The following is an 18,599-nucleotide window of genomic DNA, read 5'->3' as shown; positions in this document are numbered from 1 at the left end:
CTTGGAGATTATCACTTTAAAGTGACAGCCAACCTCTAATATTATAAGATAAACTGTTCTTTCCTCATCATTATGTTTCAATGACGTTACAGTTGACATGTTTATGGTTATGGTATAGTTGTGACAGAGAGCTATGTGAGGCAGCCATATGAAGGGACCTTATTGTAAACTAATCTACCTCTTGTTGTTGTTGTTGCTGCAGGAATTCACAGCATTACAGTGAGGAGAGTGTCAGTGAAGGCAGGAGGCTCCATCTCCATTCCTTGTCTCTATAATGCACAGTACATAAACAACGTGAAGTACTTGTGTCAAGGGTTTTTCTTCAACGGCTGCAGTCCTGTGGTCAAAACTAACCTACCAAGTCCTTCAGGAAGATTTTCTATATCTGATAACACCGACCAAAGAATCTTCACTGTGACCATTAATGACCTGGTGCCACAGAACACTGGTTATTTCTGGTGTGCTGTGGAGAGGATTATATTGCCACATGTTAGAAACAAATTCAACCTGGATGTCTCAGCAGGTAGGATCACCTTGTCTGCCTTGCATGTACAGTGGGTGCATTTGTAGGAGCGTAATGGACTTTCCCTTTTGCACCTGTCTGTAGAAATGTAAGATGTTTTTCAGTTTTGCTTTTATTTATACTTTATACTCATGTTCTTCCTCTATGCCTTTGTTTGTACGATAAGCCCATTCTCTATGTGGACGAACAGGAGATACTAGGATTTGAAGGAGGGAGCGTGACTGTCAGTTGCCGCCATACTGATTCCTCTGGAGAAATGGCGTGGTGTGGACTGGACGGTGTCTGTGTGGGGCAGTCTGGATATTTAAATGGAACTAATGTGACAATCAATGCGAGTGCCTCTGTCTTCAATGTGACTATGAGTGAACTGAAGATAGAGAGCAGTGGTTGGTATTTGTGTCGTAAAGGAGCCGTAGATATGCCGGTGCGAATCACTGTTGAACAAAACTCATCAACGACTCCAATGAGCCCAACCACAACAAGTAAGAATCAAACCATTTCATATTGCCACATACGATTGCCTATATGATGCATCATTTAAAAAAATCAAGCCATTAAGCGAACACACACAAATGTAACATAAGTCAAATTCCAAAATATTTCCAAATTCCAATAATCATGACGTATAGAATCCATCCTTGTCATTTACTTTGGAAATGCCAGACATGCCAGAAAACCTCTAATAAATGCACTCTAGAGCTTAGAGACATTCAGAAAGCTGACAAGTTTTTAAGCATAACTCTGCATAATGTTAGTATCATTCATCCCAATCTTTGTTATTTACAGATTGAGTTGAGAATGCCGGACGAGAGAAGTTGAATACAGCCGGTGCTCCCAACAACCGCTCGACTTTTCAAAACCACTAGTTTGTTTTCTAAATACTCCCCGTCTCCCTCTGATCTCTTCTTTGCGGACTAAAATTATATCTTCCAATTAAAGCTGTGAAGAAAAACTACGGTTGAGCTCTTGACCCTGGAGACTATTAAGCAGATGAATTTATGATTGTGCGGTTTTCTTTTCACAAAAATGTTAGCCACTTGATAATCTCACTAGTGAAATATTGAATAACAATGCTTAAGCCCAGTGGTAAGGCAGACATGGGCAAAATACAGCTGCAGGGCAAGAACCGGCCTGTGGACCATCTCATTGCAGCCCACAACGTCAAAGGGAAAAAAAAGTGAATGATTAAAATAAGTCTGTAGTACTATTTATCTATTACATTTTGAAGTCAGTCTGCCTTGGGTCCATATTTATAACATAATACAATGCTTCATCAGTGACCTATGCAGAGGTGCACATCGGCAAAATGTAGGTTAGTGATACTGCTTTTAAGTGAATTGTTTTATGTAAGTAAATATTTTCATTCTAACACAGTAGGGGGGGGGGGGGGGGGGGGTGTGGCCCACTCTTGGTGTAAGGGTAAAGATGCACCTCGAGACCTGATGCACTCCTGCTGGTCTAGGATCAGATTCTACTAGAACTCCTGCATCTCCCAAACTTCCGCTTTCCACTGTCTATTGATTGAAAAGGAATACTTAAGTGCTTGACTGTCTCTTCAAAATTTGCTCAGTGGTTTCCTCATCTTACTAAAGAAAACGTGAAGAAACTCAAATCATCTTAATTTCTTTATTTCCTCATTTCATTACAAAAAGATCTCCTTTGGAAGAATTGCCGATAACTTATTTAAACTTTTTTTCTTGGGGAAATCAACTCTTCTTAACAGAGAGGAGAACACCTCTCATCCTCCATATGTGATGCACTGAACAGGCAAACACACGGGCATGGTTAGTAATGATGAATGTGTCAGTGCTACTGTTGATGGTTTAGCCTCAGTGCAAACACGCATGGCTAAACGTCATTACAGGATGAGAGCGGGTGTTGAGCAACAGGAAAGAGGAATGTACAAAAAACACAAATCAACTCAAATTCCATCAAGAAAAAGCACAAATAATGATCCTAGCTCACTGATAAAACATTAGCATGTCGGACAGTCAGAAAACAAACATCACAGGAAAATGAAGTGCAACGATCGTTGGCTTTACAGCCCTCAGTAGGAGTATCTGTCAGTGAGCGTTTTCTTTTGAGTGGCAAAAAAGGACAAACTGCATTTTTAAATTGTCAATTGGATTCATGACATACCATGCCATGTTCAACAGTCTGATGTGATCCCCAATGACTCCTTGGAAACAAAAAAGAAAAAAATGTAAGACCTTCCTCCGTGTCTTCTTTAATTTTCTTGTCCTCATTTGCTTGCAATTCTGTAAGAGAGAGAGAGAATATACTTTGAGTTACTTCAACAGGAGAGAATAAGACATTTTATTTTCTATCACCATCACACATACTTAACATCTGATGACAAGGGCTGACTCATGCATTACTGTGTACAGCCTTCCACAACAAAGACGTCACTTGCCAAGAACACAGAGATTCTCATGGTGAATGTTAGCCTGGTAACCAGCCCAAATGAATCCTTCATTAGGGTCTGGACGCTTTGCTATCCGCCACGTATTTTTCAGCCCAAACTGATTGGTATCTGTGTCAATCATCGAACTACTTCGACAATTCTGCGCCAAAGAACTTAAATGGATAAGACCTGAAGCGAATACTTTGTTCCAACGATTATTCCACTGCAGCCCAATGACAGCAGTGTTGTGTGTCTGTTCTCACTTTGTTAAACTCTTTTCTGGTCCAGAGCTGGAAGACCGGAAACAGCCGCCATGACAGTCTGCCCGCATTGATAACATTTTTACTTTAGAGCCACAATATTGTTATAAATATCAACAAATAGCCAACATATATCAAAGCTGGTGGGCTTTATGGTAAGAGCGTCACTCGAACTGGTTGACAGTTATATTAAACTGGTCATTCAGTGGCGTTTTACTGCCACATAACTAACATGCTAACAGCTAGCTAGCCTAGCTAGCAGCACTCGGCAATGCGTTATCGCATTATTATCCGTAATGTTAGATTAATTATTTACATGTAATAAGGTCCCACTGCCTACGTCGACCAGCCAATCAGGTGTCCCAGACAGTATGTGTCCTGAATAAACGCAGTGGATGGGCATAGGTCCAGGCCCAGATGAAGAGTGTGACAACTGCGATTCATATGGGTCTGGAGGATACCAGGCTAGGTGAATGTCTAAGCACTGGACAATGCACATCTTGGCTCATGAACACAAAACATAATTAAACAGTGTGGTACAACCAAAACCATGGGCACTAAGCCTACAATGGAGGGATTAATAATGTGCTGGCACGGCCGTGATGGTAATGGTCATGGTGGGATGAGTGAGAGGCAAACCAGGGGAGGTCAAAGGTCAAATACACGTGAACACTCGGCACTAGAATGAGTGAGCACCACACAGCCATGCACGCTGCCGGCCATATGGAGATGCACTGGGATGCAGTCCATGAGGATGCCCTTACTTCAGCCTTGAAGCCCGACCATTTGTTACAAATGAGGCCTTTATCGTAGGCTCCTATACTTTGCCAACCTACTACTTTGCTCTGCGGCAATCCTGAAAGAGGAGTAAAGAGACATTTACAGCAGGGTGTTGAGAGAGGGGTTAAAAAGAGGCACCAACTACAAGAAGAATGGAAACTAGCTGGGACATGAAAATGACATTTCTGACCATCATTAATTGCAATCTACTAAAAAATATGGTTAAATGGGCTATGGCAAAAATGACAGGAGTCATTGGTTAATCTGGGGTAAAGGTGAGCAATTACAGGCTGACATCTTCAGCCAGCGATACAGGGCGCACAATTGTCACTCTAGCCTTTTGAGGGCTCTGCATATTGTTGATGGCTTGAAGAAATTGCCCACTCAGATCATAACCTGGGTAACATTGCCTGGGAAGCACTTCTCTGCTGGTCCCAGTAGGCCTGCGCTCTACAGATGAAGGCTACACTCCACTAGCAGAGAGCCTGGCGTTGCCGTCGGCCTCTGGGGAACCTACTGAGGAGCTAGCGGTGCAGAATAGGCCCTTTAAGAACTACAGCGAGGCCTCAGGGGGACCAGGGGCCTTCTCCATCTGGAAGTGGCCACCAGCCTTTCTTCCTGGTATCAAGGGCTCTCTAGAAACCATGTGTTGGCCTGTGTGGCCATGCGCCATCAGGAGGCGTACCTCTTGACTGCTTTCTGGGCCAGCATACGGTTCCCGGCGAGGAAAGTTAGACTGCCGATGATGTCCAGGTACTTCAGAGTCTGGAACATGTTGAGGTGAGTCCAGTAAACATACATCAGGCCCAGCATGGCTGAAACAAAACACCAAAGCGGGATTGAGCATGAACATGTAAACAAGAACAGCTGCTGAGCAGAGATTGAGCCATAGAATAACAATCAGATCAGATAAAAAATATGAATGTGGTGAATAGTGAGACAATCATTTAGAATTGTGCCACGAGGTACACGTTTGTCAATTTAAAAGATAACTTTGCAAGTCATGTCATGTCAGGAAAGTCACCATTTGTCATAAAACTTTTGCACTACAAGTTATAAATCAGAAAGACTACACAAAACAGTCATAAGTAACGTCATAACTTTCTCTCATGCCAGGCCATGCTGTTGTTACGTAAATAGTATGTGAGACGAGAGATGTAGTTGATTGAGCGGTTTCATCTGAAGCTCAGATCCAGGGTTCCACGTCACAGTGAGTGGAACAGGAGAATAACCATCACTCACAGACAGATCCAGGGTTCCACGTCACAGTGAGTGGAACAGGAGAATAACCATCACTCACAAACAGATCCTACTGTGCTATGCTCGTCTCTATTACATCACCTTGTGAGATACTCACTTGGTCACTATAGTTAGTTTAGTGATCTCAACAATGTATTCACGAGTTTCCTGATGAGACCGTGGGCGCTTCCATGACAGCCTCCCTCCCTGTTTCCAGCTGCTGTTGCCTGTTTCCGCCCAGCACCGTTCATAGCGAAAGAGACTGAAAATAATCATAATAATTGTTGTGACTTTGTACCTACCTATGTCTTGTAATGGAGCCCCCCTGCATAATAATTTCACACGTGCATAATTGTACAAAACGGAGTGACAATATCTTGAATCTTGAAAGAGAGAGACCGCGAAAGCACCGTTCAATGACCAAATAATAAGAGTTCCGGTTTGGACGTTTAGCCTTCAAAACAAAAGCGGACGCTATGCAACCACATACCGTACTATGTTTAGCAATTTCGGCTAAAATAAGCCCGTACAGTACGAGTGAATTGACATTCACCTCGTTTTTGTAAAATATCGCCGCTATGCAACCACACAACGTTACTATTTTTAGCCATTTCGGATAAATAAGCCAAACGTTCCCACTCTTTGACAGTGGCGTGCACATCCTTGCTAGTGAAAAAAATGTAAACAGGAAGTCGACAACCGGCAACGGCTGAGAATCATGGGAAACGTAGTTTCCTCCTGGTCTATTGTCCGGGAAGCGATATGTTTCCAATGATGGCGAAGGCGTGATCCGCCCCTCTCTGCCTCTGATTGGCTGACTGCATTCGGCCAAGCGGATGTGATTGGATGAACGTTTGACGCTGGGCCAATCAGAGGCAGAGAGGGGCGGGTCATGCCTTCGCTATCATGGGGAAAAAATATCGTGTTCTTCTTCTTCTTCTTGTTTGGTTTTACGGCGGTTGGCATCCAAGATGTTGCATTACCGCCTCCTTCTGGACTAATCCATCCAATGTTTCCCTACTCCATTACAGTCTTGTTAATTATTAGTCCAGTTTCTCTCAAAAACGGACCAGTATAGTTTCTTTCCCTCCACTGCTCCCACACATCCCATTATATCCTTCACACTGCAGGGCTGGCGCGTGCGCCATCGAAAAATGTGGGACATTTGAAGCCAGATTTAGAGAAATAACTCATTTTAAATTAACAGTTGTGATGTCATTATTCAGTCTTAACCACCAATATCTGAGCATTTGCTCTTCTTTTTGCAATTCCAGCATGGGCCACACAGGGGGTTAGAATTTGTAGAAGCAATAAAATCATTGTCAAGTCTTCTTGGAGTGTGATCTGATATTAATAAGTGTCAGTAGTGTCACATTAATATGAACTAGGCTATTCTGAGGCAGAGTAACATGTACTGTACAGTACATAGGCTTGACTCCAGCCTATAAACTACCTCCAACCGCTAGAGGTAGTTTATATAGAAGAGTATATATAACTGATAACAGCAGGGGGTCGCCCTCAGGCCTGATCCACTATGCGGTGAAGATGTCCACACAGAGAGCAGGTGTGTGTCTGCTGGATACGGCTGAACTTGACTGTTATGTGGAGGCTTAAGCTACAGTACCTGAAATGTGTGAGTGTCTGAAGTGTGTGCTGAGCTAATAAAAACATGAATCTTACATGCAGCGTTTAAAATGTACAGTAAAGGTTATCCTTGAATGAATTATGTCGGTTGTTCCTCTTCCTGTGCTTGAATGTGTGTTTAAAACATAATGGTAAATCAATATTAAAACTTGATATTCAGTCTGTTTATTTGACTATCATCAAATCTGGATGTATGAAGGGCCCCCCTCACAGCACACATATGCAAAAGACCAGACATACACTCACCTGCATCTCAACAGGATTTACAGCACAGACACCTGAACACTCAAAGCCAACAGCACAATAACAAGAAATAAACTCACTTGTATCTAACACAGGATTTACAGCACAGGTAGACTCAATTAAAGCCAAAAGCACAATAACCCTCTATAATTGTCCATACACTTATGGAACATTTAATAAAAAATAAACGGTTGGGGCCCTAAGGGATCAGTTGGTCCCAGGCCTGGGCAAGAGACGTGGTGGCCCTGTGAAGAGGCTCTGGGTTATGGGCCCCCTGAACTCTTGGGCCCCTGGCCTGGGCCCGGTAGGCCCGATAGATAATACATCCCTGTGAATATTAACAATTCCTATTCACAAAGATTTTCTTTCTTTCTTTCTTTCTAATGACCTCTCTTTGTTATCCTTTGACTAGTGTTTAGTTGGGAATTAACAGGGTAAGTGTGCAGGTTGGCATGCAAGTTATTACTAGTGAAAACACACACGTGCATGTATGCACACGCACACACACCCTCCACAGATGGTTGTTGTCACTCAGGAGGTGAGGAGGAAGGAGAATGATTGGTGCAGCCTTTTCTCCTGACAGGGGGGTTATCAGGAGTCACCTGGCAACCGTCACCTCCGTGCGGGGACAACAGTCTTTCACCCCCAGTGGGATTGGGTGGGTGAGGTGTCTGAATGACAGCCAAGCTCTCTGTCCAGTCTATGTCTGCAATCAACCAATCAGCTGGAGGCTGAGACAGAGCCGGTCAACCACAGCAGAGCACTAATTGTTCTGTCTCTATTCACTAAAAACTCTCTTCTCTCTAATTGAGACTTGCCAACGCTACATGCATACAAGCTGTATGTAGAAAGAGAAACACAATGAAGATATCCAGCTGAAGAACTATATGACATGGTTTCCTGTAGTAGTGAGGTGGCATTGCATATAGGATATAATAAAGGTGATGTACAGATGCACTGACTTGATCTTTTCTTAACTGGAGTTTGAACCAGAAAAACCTTGTTTATTTTATTAATACATTGATTTAATTAATACAATAAGCACAACCCTACAGATGGCTTCATAACAATATTAGATCAAATGAAAGTTCAGGTGTCACATATTCCATCATACAAGCACAATGTGCTTGATAGGTAGAATGAAAAAATATATTAAAAATAATATAAACTGTTTAAATACGATGGATGAGCTGTCAAATTAGTTGTACAGGGGAGAGAAAATAGAAAGTAAATCTGATCTAGAAAGTAAAATATAGGCTATATAGAAATTAGTATGGATATTCATGTGTATTGTACATTGTACAGAATGTGGCTGATGTATACAGTATTCCTAATGAGTAATAAATAGGCTATAAAATGCTATAATGTTGTTTTGGCAAAGAGCTCCACCTCCAGTAACTGAATGATGATGCATAAAACAAGACTTACTTGCGTTTATTTGAAACACTTATATTTGCATTTTATTTTGAAGGCAGACATTCTAACGGAAGTGAGTTTCCTCATTGCAGCTGGCTTCATCAATGGAGCCCCCAATTTCAAACTGTACAACCAAATCACAATAAAGTTTAATTGTGAAACTTCATTTTCAATTAAATGTTAGATGACGACATTATTCAAATATGCTGCCACAGATCATTCATGTAGGCTATAGGCAATGCTTGCTGTGACTTATGTTACTTTAGTTAATTACCAGGCTAGAAGTAATACACTGAAGAGATGGGGTTTAAATTCATTGTGCCTTTAATATGAACTCGCCTTTGTTGATGTCACTGTTCTTGTTTCATTCAGGTTAGTACACTTGTTTTGTGACCACATTTTTATAGTTTTTTTTTACATAAACATTTACAAATGATACATACAAATGCTAAAGAGAGACAAAACAAGAAAAAAAGACAGGACCAAGACAAGACACCCTACCCTCCCCCCTTGCCATATCAACAAAAACATTTCTCATCTACAGCCATAGCATATCATTATTCACACATATATTATGTGTTGTTAGGGCACCTGAGTGTCTGAAACTGCTCCCACATTGGTCACAGTGGTAGGGCTTATCTCCAGTGTGAATGCGTTTGTGTATCTTTAGGTGACCTAACTGACTGAAACTGCTTCCACATTGGTCACAGTGGTAGGGCTTATCTCCAGTGTGAATGCGTTTGTGTGTTTTTAGGTGACCTAACTCACTGAAACTGCTCCCACATTGGTCACAGTGGTAGGGCTTCTCTCCAGTGTGAATGAGTTTGTGTATTTTTAGGTGACCTAACTGACTGAAACTGCTTCCACATTGGTCACAGTGGTAGGGCTTATCTCCAGTGTGAATGCGTTTGTGTGTTTTTAGGCTACCTAACACACTGAAACTGCTCCCACATTGGTCACAGTGGTAGGGCTTCTCTCCAGTGTGAATGCGTTTGTGTTTTGTTAGGCTACTTGAGTGACTGAAACTGCTCCCACATTGGTCACAGTGGTAGGGCTTCTCTCCAGTGTGAATGCGTTTGTGTGTTTTTAGGTTACCTAACACACTGAAACTGCTCCCACATTGGTCACAGTGGTAGGGCTTATCTCCAGTGTGAATGTGTTTGTGTGTTTTTAGGTGACCTAACCGAGTGAAACTGCTCCCACATTGGTCACAGTGGGTAGGGCTTCTCTCCAGTGTGAATGTGTTTGGGTCTCTTGTTGGTGTCTGTTTCTAAAAAAGACACAAAGAAAGAATTAGGGCATGGGGACTGTGTGTGTGTGTGTGTGTGTGTGTGTGTGTGTGTGTGTGTGTGTGTGTGTGTGTGTGTGTGTGTGTGTGTGTGTGTGTGTGTGTGTGTGTGTGTGTGTGTGTGTGTGTGTGTGTGTGTGTGTGTGTGTGTGTGCTGCGACATCAGTGATACATCAGTGATATTTTTCTCACCTCTTCTGAAGAATTCATTTGGACAATGCTCCTCCCCTCCTACGCCAGATGTCTGTCCTCCCACCAAGCAGCTCTGTAGATACAGCAGGGGTTAAATTAAATCAGTCATATACAATTTAATTACAAATTGGGGTCTCAAACTCTTTAGGAAATTGTTCAAAATTGAATGGTATGTTGCTTAAAATGTATTGAGATAATCATAGGTTTGAAGGTATACAAATATTACAATCTAAAGGTTGAAGATTTCTGAGTTTTTAAATAGCAGAGGATGATTTCAATGAATAAATTAAGACAGATTCCTATATCAGATCTCTTGGCCATGTGATCTCATCTCATGGCTTTTGCCTCAAAGACAAAGATGTCAAAGATGTCTGCCCACCACCTCAAGCTCAACCTTGGTAAGACAGAGCTACTCTTCCTCCCAGGGAAAGACTGCCCTCTCACAGACCTCTCCATCTCCATTGACAATACCACTGTACTGTGCTTCCCTCCCAAACAGCTAAGAACCTTGGGGTGATCCTTGACAACACAATAAGAGCACTTAACAATTCTACAGTAAGGCACTGTACCAGTGTTTCCAGATGGAAGACATGTATCTCGTGTCACTGAGATTGGGTTGAGACAGCAACATAATGAGCATATTCTGAGACATATTCAGACCACAGATAAACCTATACATCAGGTTTCTCAACAGGGCATGAAAGGTGCTCACTCCTGCCCACAAAACATTTCACTGGCGCTGCTACACCTTGGCTTCCTAAGAAGGATCCTCAGGCAGTCATTATAAGCAACCTGGAGCTTTTGAATGCTAGTCTGCTTAAACTTGACCCACAGGGGGGGCAGTATACAGAGGAGTACAGTAGGCTCTAAACAGGTTTACCTTTACATCATCTGAGCAAAAATAAAACTTCTTCCTCAGCATGTTAGCTCGAGCATACAGTACACGCCTCTGTCTGTACATGTCATCATCATCACTCATTTGATCAGTTATAATATGACCCAAATATTTAGTTTGACAACAAACTGCCAGCACCTGCCCAGACAGATAAAAAGAAGGAAAGGAGAGATCCTTATCACCTCTTGTTCTGCAGATCATAGTGACACTCTTTTTAGCATTATATTTCACATCAAAACGACCTCACTGGGTCTAAGAAAAAACCCAAAGTCCAGGATGAGGATCCCCTACTCCCTGACAAATTAAATGCATTTTACTGCCGCTTTGATGTCCAGTCAGGTGAACGCCCCAGAATAGCTGACAGTGTGGGCGGGGCCTGTAACCCCTCCTTTCATAGTTGAGGAGCACCAGGTTAGAGCCCTACTATGTAAGCAACATGTCAGGAAAGCTGCAGGGCCAGACAATGTTCTTACCTTTACTTTGAAAAACTGTGCCGACCAACTTGCCCCCGTTCTTACTGATCTCTTTTTTTTTTTATATATTTTATTTTCAGCTTTTCAAAACAACATATGAACAAGACAAACAGGCTCAGACACAAAACGGAAAAAACAAAAACGAAAACAAACACAAAAATAAAAATAAATACACATTTTCAACATTCAGTGCTACCAGTTATGTAAGGTGCTTATATTTTTTACAAGAGGTACATTATTGTGCTCATCCGTCTCCCGCAACCTCAACAAGGTAGGCTAGAAACGGGCCCCAAATGGCAAAGAATTTCTTTAGTTTGGCAGTCCTCAGGAACCTAATCCTCTCCATCCGTATAACAGAGGTCATTTCCGTCAGCCACAGTTTAAAAGGAGGCGAAGTAGAAGACTTCCATTCTTTCAAGATGAGTTTTTTGGCAACAATTGTCCCTTGCGTCAGAGATTGCTGCACAGTTGTGGGGAAGTCCAGAGAGAGTTCCGAGCAGCCAAAGATGGCAAGTTCTGCTTCGGGCTGAAGGGTTATTTTATAAGCCTTCGAGTACCAGTCAAATATCTTAGCCCAGAATCCGGACAGTGAAGCGCAGAACCAAAAAGCATGTGACAATGTGCCCTCCGACCCCTGACACCTATCACATAGCGGTGAGACAGAGGGATATATCTTATGTAGCCTATGCTTGGAGTAATGGAGACGGTGAGTGACTTTAAACTGGATCAGCTGATGTCTGCTATTAACTGAGCAGAGTTGTACAACCGACAGGCTCCTTTCCCATATAATGTCAGATAATTCAGTACCAAGTTCTTCCTGCCATGCCTCTCTGATCCTCTCAGTAGAGGCCATGGTACAATCATCAAATAAACACACAAATCTAGAGATGAGGTGCCTGGAGTGAGGAGGGCTCAGCAAAACATCAAAAAGAGCATGTTCATTTGGGAGCGCTTCAAAGGTCTGAATGCTGGATCGAACATAGTTTCTGATTTGTAGGAATCTGAGCCAGTCCGTGCCGGGCAACTCAAACTTCCTTTTCAGCAAGTCAAAGGATGCAAAATGATCATCGATATATAGGTCTTTGATGGAAGCCAGACCCCTCTCACTCCAGGCATGGTAGTTTCTATCTGACCAAGGAGGCAAAAAAGAGTGATTCAAACAAATAGGAGTGTGGATCGAAACATCTGGGAGACTCAAAACTTTCCTAACTTGGTTTAAAATTCTGAGGGAGTTTCTCACAACAAAACCTAAATCCTTAAGAGTCCCCGGCCTCTCTAGCTTAGAAAATAAGATTGCTGGCAGAGAAGAGTTGACAATAGTGCTGGCCTCCATTTTCAGCCACAGGGGGGCCCCGAGAGCTAAATTGTCAGGGGTCCCTTGCCGCCAAAACATTAGAGCTCTAACATTCTTACTGATCTCTTTAACTGTTTTTTGTGCACACTTAAAATCCCGGCATTGTATAAATCTGCCACTGTCATTCCTGTGCCCAAAAAACCCAACCCTTCTTGCCTAAATGATTACAGGCCCATTGCGCTGACCCCTGTGATAATGAAGGTTTTTGAACGGCTTGTATGCGACCACCTGTCTAGCATTGTAAAACTAGACAAATATCAGTTTGCCTACCAGCCCAACAGGTCTGTAGAGGATGCTGTGTCCATGTGCCTCCACACCATCCTGCTACATCTAGAGGCCTCTGCCACTTACGCCAGAATTCTTTTTATTGATTTTAGTTCCGCGTTTAATACGATTGTGCCTTTTAAATTATTTGAAAAACTTAAACTGCTGGGTATTGATGACTCTCTGTGCCACCTGATCTTGGACTTTCTCTCAGACCGAGAACAGGTGGTTAAAATTGGCAACCTGCTCTCTAAGTCTCTGACCCTGAACACCGGAGCCCCCCAGGGCTGTGTTCTCTCTGCTTTCCTCTATCTTGTTTACACAAACGACTGTGTCTCCCTCTCCGACTCTGTCCATTTCTTTAAATACGCTGACGACACAACAGTAGTGGGTCTAATCAAGAACGACGATGAATCAGCCTACAGAGCTGAAGTACACAGGCTTGTCGACTGGTGTAAAGAAAACGACCTGCTCCTAAACACTTCCAAAACAAAAGAAGTGATTGTAGATTTCCGGCGCGGTGAAGCAGTTCACCCTCCTCTGCTCATCAATGGCCAGCAGGTGGAGCGAGTGAACAGTTTTAAATTTCTTGGCACAACCATTTGTGAAAACTTAAAATGGGAGGCCAACACCGACCTCATTATTAACAAGGCCCACCAGAGGCTCCACTCACTGTGACAGCTCAGGAAGTTTGGAGTGTCCAAGGAGGGGAAGCTCAGCTTTTATAGAGCCACTGTTGAGAGTGTCCTCACTTTCTCAGTGTCTGTGTGGCACGGCAACACAAGCGAGCACGACAAGGCTCGGCTAGAGAGAATAGTACGCACGGCGTCAAAGATCATCGGCTGCGACCTTCCTTCTGTGGCCTCCCTATACGCCACACGCATCAAGCGCAAGGGGGAGAAGGTGATGCGAGACCCCTCGCACCCCGCTTACTCCCTCTTCAAGCCCCTCCCCTCTGGTAGGAGGCTCCAGAGCATAAGGTGTAGGACATCTCGCTTCAAAAACAGTACACCTCAACTCTAGCCCAAGAGCACAGGCACTTTGTGCTAGAAGGGTCAACACCAGCTAGGTTTTTTTGCACTTTATCACTAAAAAAGCACTTTAAAAAATAGTTTAGCACTTTATCGAGCATTATTTTAGCTTTTTGTGGCACTGCGGCACTCTGCTTTTTTAACAGGTTCCATGAATTGCTTTTTAACACGTTAAGTGCCATAGCCGAGATATCTCGTCTTACATAATCCAACGCTTGAGTGCCAGAGCCGAGATATCTCGTCTTACATAAACATTTTTTTTTTTTGACGGTGGGACATCAATCAACAACTTTTACATCTTCGAGATCACTATTGGAGCAAGAGAATGTGTATAATCTATTTTACCGACCCACTAAGTGTTGACAGTGCTCCCCCAGACGAGCGAAATCAAAGAAAAAACTGCCGCGGGAGCAAGCCATTCAAGGAAATGGCGAGGCGATTTTACAGTAATCCATTCCAGACTTGTCTTGCCCGAGAGCGGCCGCGCAGGCAGCAGCACACAGAGAGCGGAGAGCGATTTGCAAAATAGATTATAGGTGAAACACACTTTGAAACACCTCAGAAAGGCCAGAATCAACATCTGCCCATCGCCCACGCATTCCCCGGCCCATCTTGACTCGCACAAGGAGCGTCCGCACGCAGGCAAGCAGGCAGGCAGGCACGCAGGCAGGCAGGCAGGCAGCAGCAACGCGCTTCTGACACGCCCGCTGTAGAGCCAGGAGGAAGGAGGAGAAGACACACGGAGGGAGGAGTTTGAATGAGAGGGGTGTTTCCTGTTGTTATGGAGGAAATTACTGTTCAAAACTATTGTTTAGAATGTCTGACGGTCTTACTGATGCCAAAAATGAATGGTTAAAGTGACTGTTCTATCGAATTTCACAAAAAGCCATTTATCTCTGAATAAATTTCCAGACGCTGAAACCATGCTGTACTCAACGGCTAATATCTACATAACTACTAACTCTACAAACTAACTCTTTTAGACAGAGAAAGCACACATTCTATTAGTTATTTTTAGATGATTGGTGTTCATGAATTCTTAACAGAAAATAATCCTTGGCTCTTGTAAAATGAGCCAGAATCCTCAAAAAAAAACCTGGCACAACTTACCTACAGGATGAAAAAATGGCTGGCACTCAATGTGTTAAAATGTCGTTATTATCCTTTTTATTACTTCCTTGTTTTTGTATGTATGGAACTCTCTGCATCTATGTCTCCTGTGATTCTATGTGATTCTATGTGAGCACTTCTGCACCAAGACAATTTCCAATCAACCATGTGTTGAAATGGCAAATAAAGTTCTATTCTATTCTATTCTATTCTATCATTATGTAACGCTGCCTGGAGGTCGGGTGGCTCTGCTGGGTGTGTGGGGCCGGGAGATGGGCTCTTAGCCTGGGTAGTGCAGGCCTGGAGGTCAGGGTGGCTCATGGGTTGGCTGTGCTGGCTACCAGACATATCAATGGAGTGCAATAAAAATAACTTTGTTTTGAGAAAGGTGCGCGAGGAATTAACGTTGGTTGGCGACTGAAGTAAGTTCAGAAAATGTGTTTTACGAGTTACTCCAGCTACGTTATATGTATACAATGGTTTTAACATGCAGGGCAGGCTAGCAATGGCGTTAGCCGCTGTTTTTCATTATTTATCGGCTTAATATTACTATAACTTTACAACCGATAACGATAGCTGGAATAACACAATAATACACATATTTTCAGAACTGACCAGGTTGTCCAACTGACAGGAAATGTGTTTTATAACGTTAACTCCCGTCCCGGGTAGGATGGATGAGGCCTAGTAGTACACAAGCACCGTTAGCTCATCGCTAACGGATTAGCATCACATACAAACTGACGTTTTATTTTTTGTAGGCTATTAAAGCAACAAACGTTTTTATATGCATATCTGGGGGAAATGCTTTGACTGTGGGGATGTTCGTTCTTCACAAGCTCCTCTCTTAGTAACGATATAACAGGCAATAGACCAGGCAGCCTGGCTCACGCACTCACTGGGCTAACGTTAAGTTGGGCTGAGGGTGAGTGAGGCCTGACTGCAGCCCGGAGGCCTGAAATCTCCGACAACCAAAATCAGATTTTCGTACAGGCGTCATTTTGATAAACTGATCTCATAGTGGGAATCTTCCTGGTTACTTTTGGCGAGACAAAAAATATTACAACTTAAAGTGTTATATTTACAGAGCTAGACTGTATATAAATACACAGCGCACTGTGCGCATTCTAGAAACAGCAGCTCTACATAAGAAAGTTCAGAGGGGTGTGGAGCTCTCAGAGGTTCTCAATCAAGGGCGCTACTGCGCAGAATCTGGTTCAGTGATCTGGCCGGATTTTGGCTTCAAAAAAACATACAGGGAGGAGATAGGGACACTCCCTCCATTCATATTATAACTCAATGGTTCGATGCCTGTCGGAGAGAAATAGCCTGGTTCGATGTTGAATCCGTTCACCTGCGTCGTATTCTGTACTGCTTGAGATATGTCATTGTGTATAGCATTTGTATTGCCTGTCCTATTGTGGCCCTCAGTTTCCCCCCTGGGGGGTTGATCAAGTATATTGTAGGTAAATGCTCAACGCCATGTCTGCGGTGCGAGGGTGCACGCACGGCCACATCTCTTGTGTCGAACATGAAAGACGGTCAACAACATATTTGTGGTTTGGAGGTTTTTTTAAGTGATAATTATGTGTCAATTCCACTACAGGAGAGAATTGATCTCTGAAGTTCGGTGGAAAAATATCGGCATATCGGATATCTGCATAAAAAATCATCATGCATCCCTAATTACAGGGCGACTTATTCATTGTCTTTCTTTATCTCATGTATTTTAACCTAATAGGTTAAGTCCAGTTCTGTAGCAAATTATATCAAACTACACAACCCCCAACCCCCCCCCCCCCCCCCCCCCCCCACACACACACACACACACAGAGAGAAAATTTTATCAAACTGGGGACAGCAGCCTAACATTAACTGTGCTCAAATTGACATAATGATGATGGGAAACCTCTGATCACATGTGCTGTGTATTACTGATTCACTGTATGGACATTTTGTGTTGTACCCACTCAGCGTTACCTGCTTTGGTGATTTCTCACTGTTAGGTAAGCGGAGAGTCATCTTCAACACCCCTTGATCCAAATTGATCGCATGCCCTTCTTTCCCCAAAACTCGTTCTCGGTCTGTTTGAAAGACAGACACACAAGTCAACCATTTTCGGCAAAATCATTCTCAAAGAGCCTAATGTTAAAAGTTGTCATCTAGCTGTGTGGCCTGACTCACCCTCCTCTGTTTTGAAGCGCAGCACCGCCGCCCCGCTGCGTTCCTCATACTCAACTCGACAGTCGCCTGATGATGAGCCGTTTGATTTCTTACTTTGGAAATAGTTCACCAACTTGTTTTTCAGTTTGGGGATCTTGTTTTCACCGAGCTCGACGAGCAAGGCGTGGGGATACGCGTCGTCCATCGCTGCCCGCTGCCCCGAGCCAACTCGCCTCGCTGCGTGGAGACTGGAGGGAGAGACCACTCCATAGTAACCTCCCGTCACCAGGCTCTTCTCGGCGAGAAAGAGATGATGTCACCCTGCCTGTTTCCGGCCTAGAGCCCGCCCTAGACAGGAAACAGCGGAAATAGCTCGTTAACTTGACAATTCAGACACAACGAATAAGAAAATAAAACGGCAAACAACAAAACAAAAGATGCACGTACCGAACAAAGTTTTTGAAGAAGTTCTTGTAGAAAACAAAACAGTCCGTGCATAATAGAAGAGTTCCGACATCTCCATTCACGTCACTCCAATGGACCAGTTTTTTTCCAGGAAGTAGAAAGTGGAACTCTTCAGTAAAAAAGCAGCACTGTCGAGTTGCATCAAAATAGACAGTGTTGTACTTTGAAAGGGTTTTTCATCCCTTGAAATGAATCAAATTGTACATTATCGGCTTTATTTTAACATGCAAAAGTAGCGCGAGACCCATTCCTGGCTGTTCATTGGCTAATGATTCTTGCATTTTGGTCCTCCGCTGACGCCACTCTCTTACTAGAGGACACAAGTCCGTGGTGCCACTGTACCAGGTCCTATATATATATACCGGTATATATATATATATATATAGTATATATAAATAGTCTGTTTTCCTTCATTGGAGCAGGTCATATAGACTTAAAGCCAATTTTACACTCAATTCAATCCAAGGGTGCTTTATTGGCATACAATACAAAGGTATTGCTACATAAAGATCAATCGATCTTAGATATACAATAGATATGTCAACAAATAGCCTATAAATCAATAAAATAACCAAATAAAGTAATATTAGATCAAATGTTCATAATAAAGTAAATGAATCAATCAGTTTCTATAAATATGACAGTATCAGTGTGTGTTGTCCGACACAGTGACACTGAGACATGTTTAGCTGCAGTAGAGTCACATTCCTTTTTCTCTCCAACAAGATATTGGAGTTTTTCATATCATGGAAGGTTTTCAAAATCTGTGCACATTGTTTTGAATTTGGGGAGGCAGAGATCTCTGATTCATAGTTTGCACAAATGCAAACACTCTTACAGTGACTCTCATACACT

The 18,599-nt window shown here is 42.9% G+C and overlaps 1 protein-coding gene across 1 annotated transcript; it reads right to left on the bottom strand.

Moving 5' to 3' along the window:
* Positions 1-2,166: 2,166 nt before the first annotated feature.
* On the bottom strand, positions 2,167-17,484 carry LOC310796732 (uncharacterized protein; the record flags this gene model as incomplete). Its single annotated transcript, XM_083658969.1, has 5 exons — positions 2,167-2,781; positions 4,653-4,782; positions 9,990-10,062; positions 17,097-17,200; positions 17,301-17,484. The coding sequence occupies 5 exons, from the start codon at positions 17,482-17,484 to the stop codon at positions 2,766-2,768; spliced, it is 507 nt and encodes a 168-aa protein (XP_083515095.1). The 3' UTR covers positions 2,167-2,765.
* Between the last annotated feature and the right edge of the window lie 1,115 nt (positions 17,485-18,599).

Source organism: Poromitra crassiceps (assembly GCF_964638095.1).
Source record: "Poromitra crassiceps genome assembly, chromosome: 23".
NCBI lineage: Eukaryota > Metazoa > Chordata > Actinopteri > Beryciformes > Melamphaidae > Poromitra > Poromitra crassiceps.
Note: the sequence above shows the minus strand (reverse complement) of the source record. Positions and strands in the feature narration are given on the sequence as shown.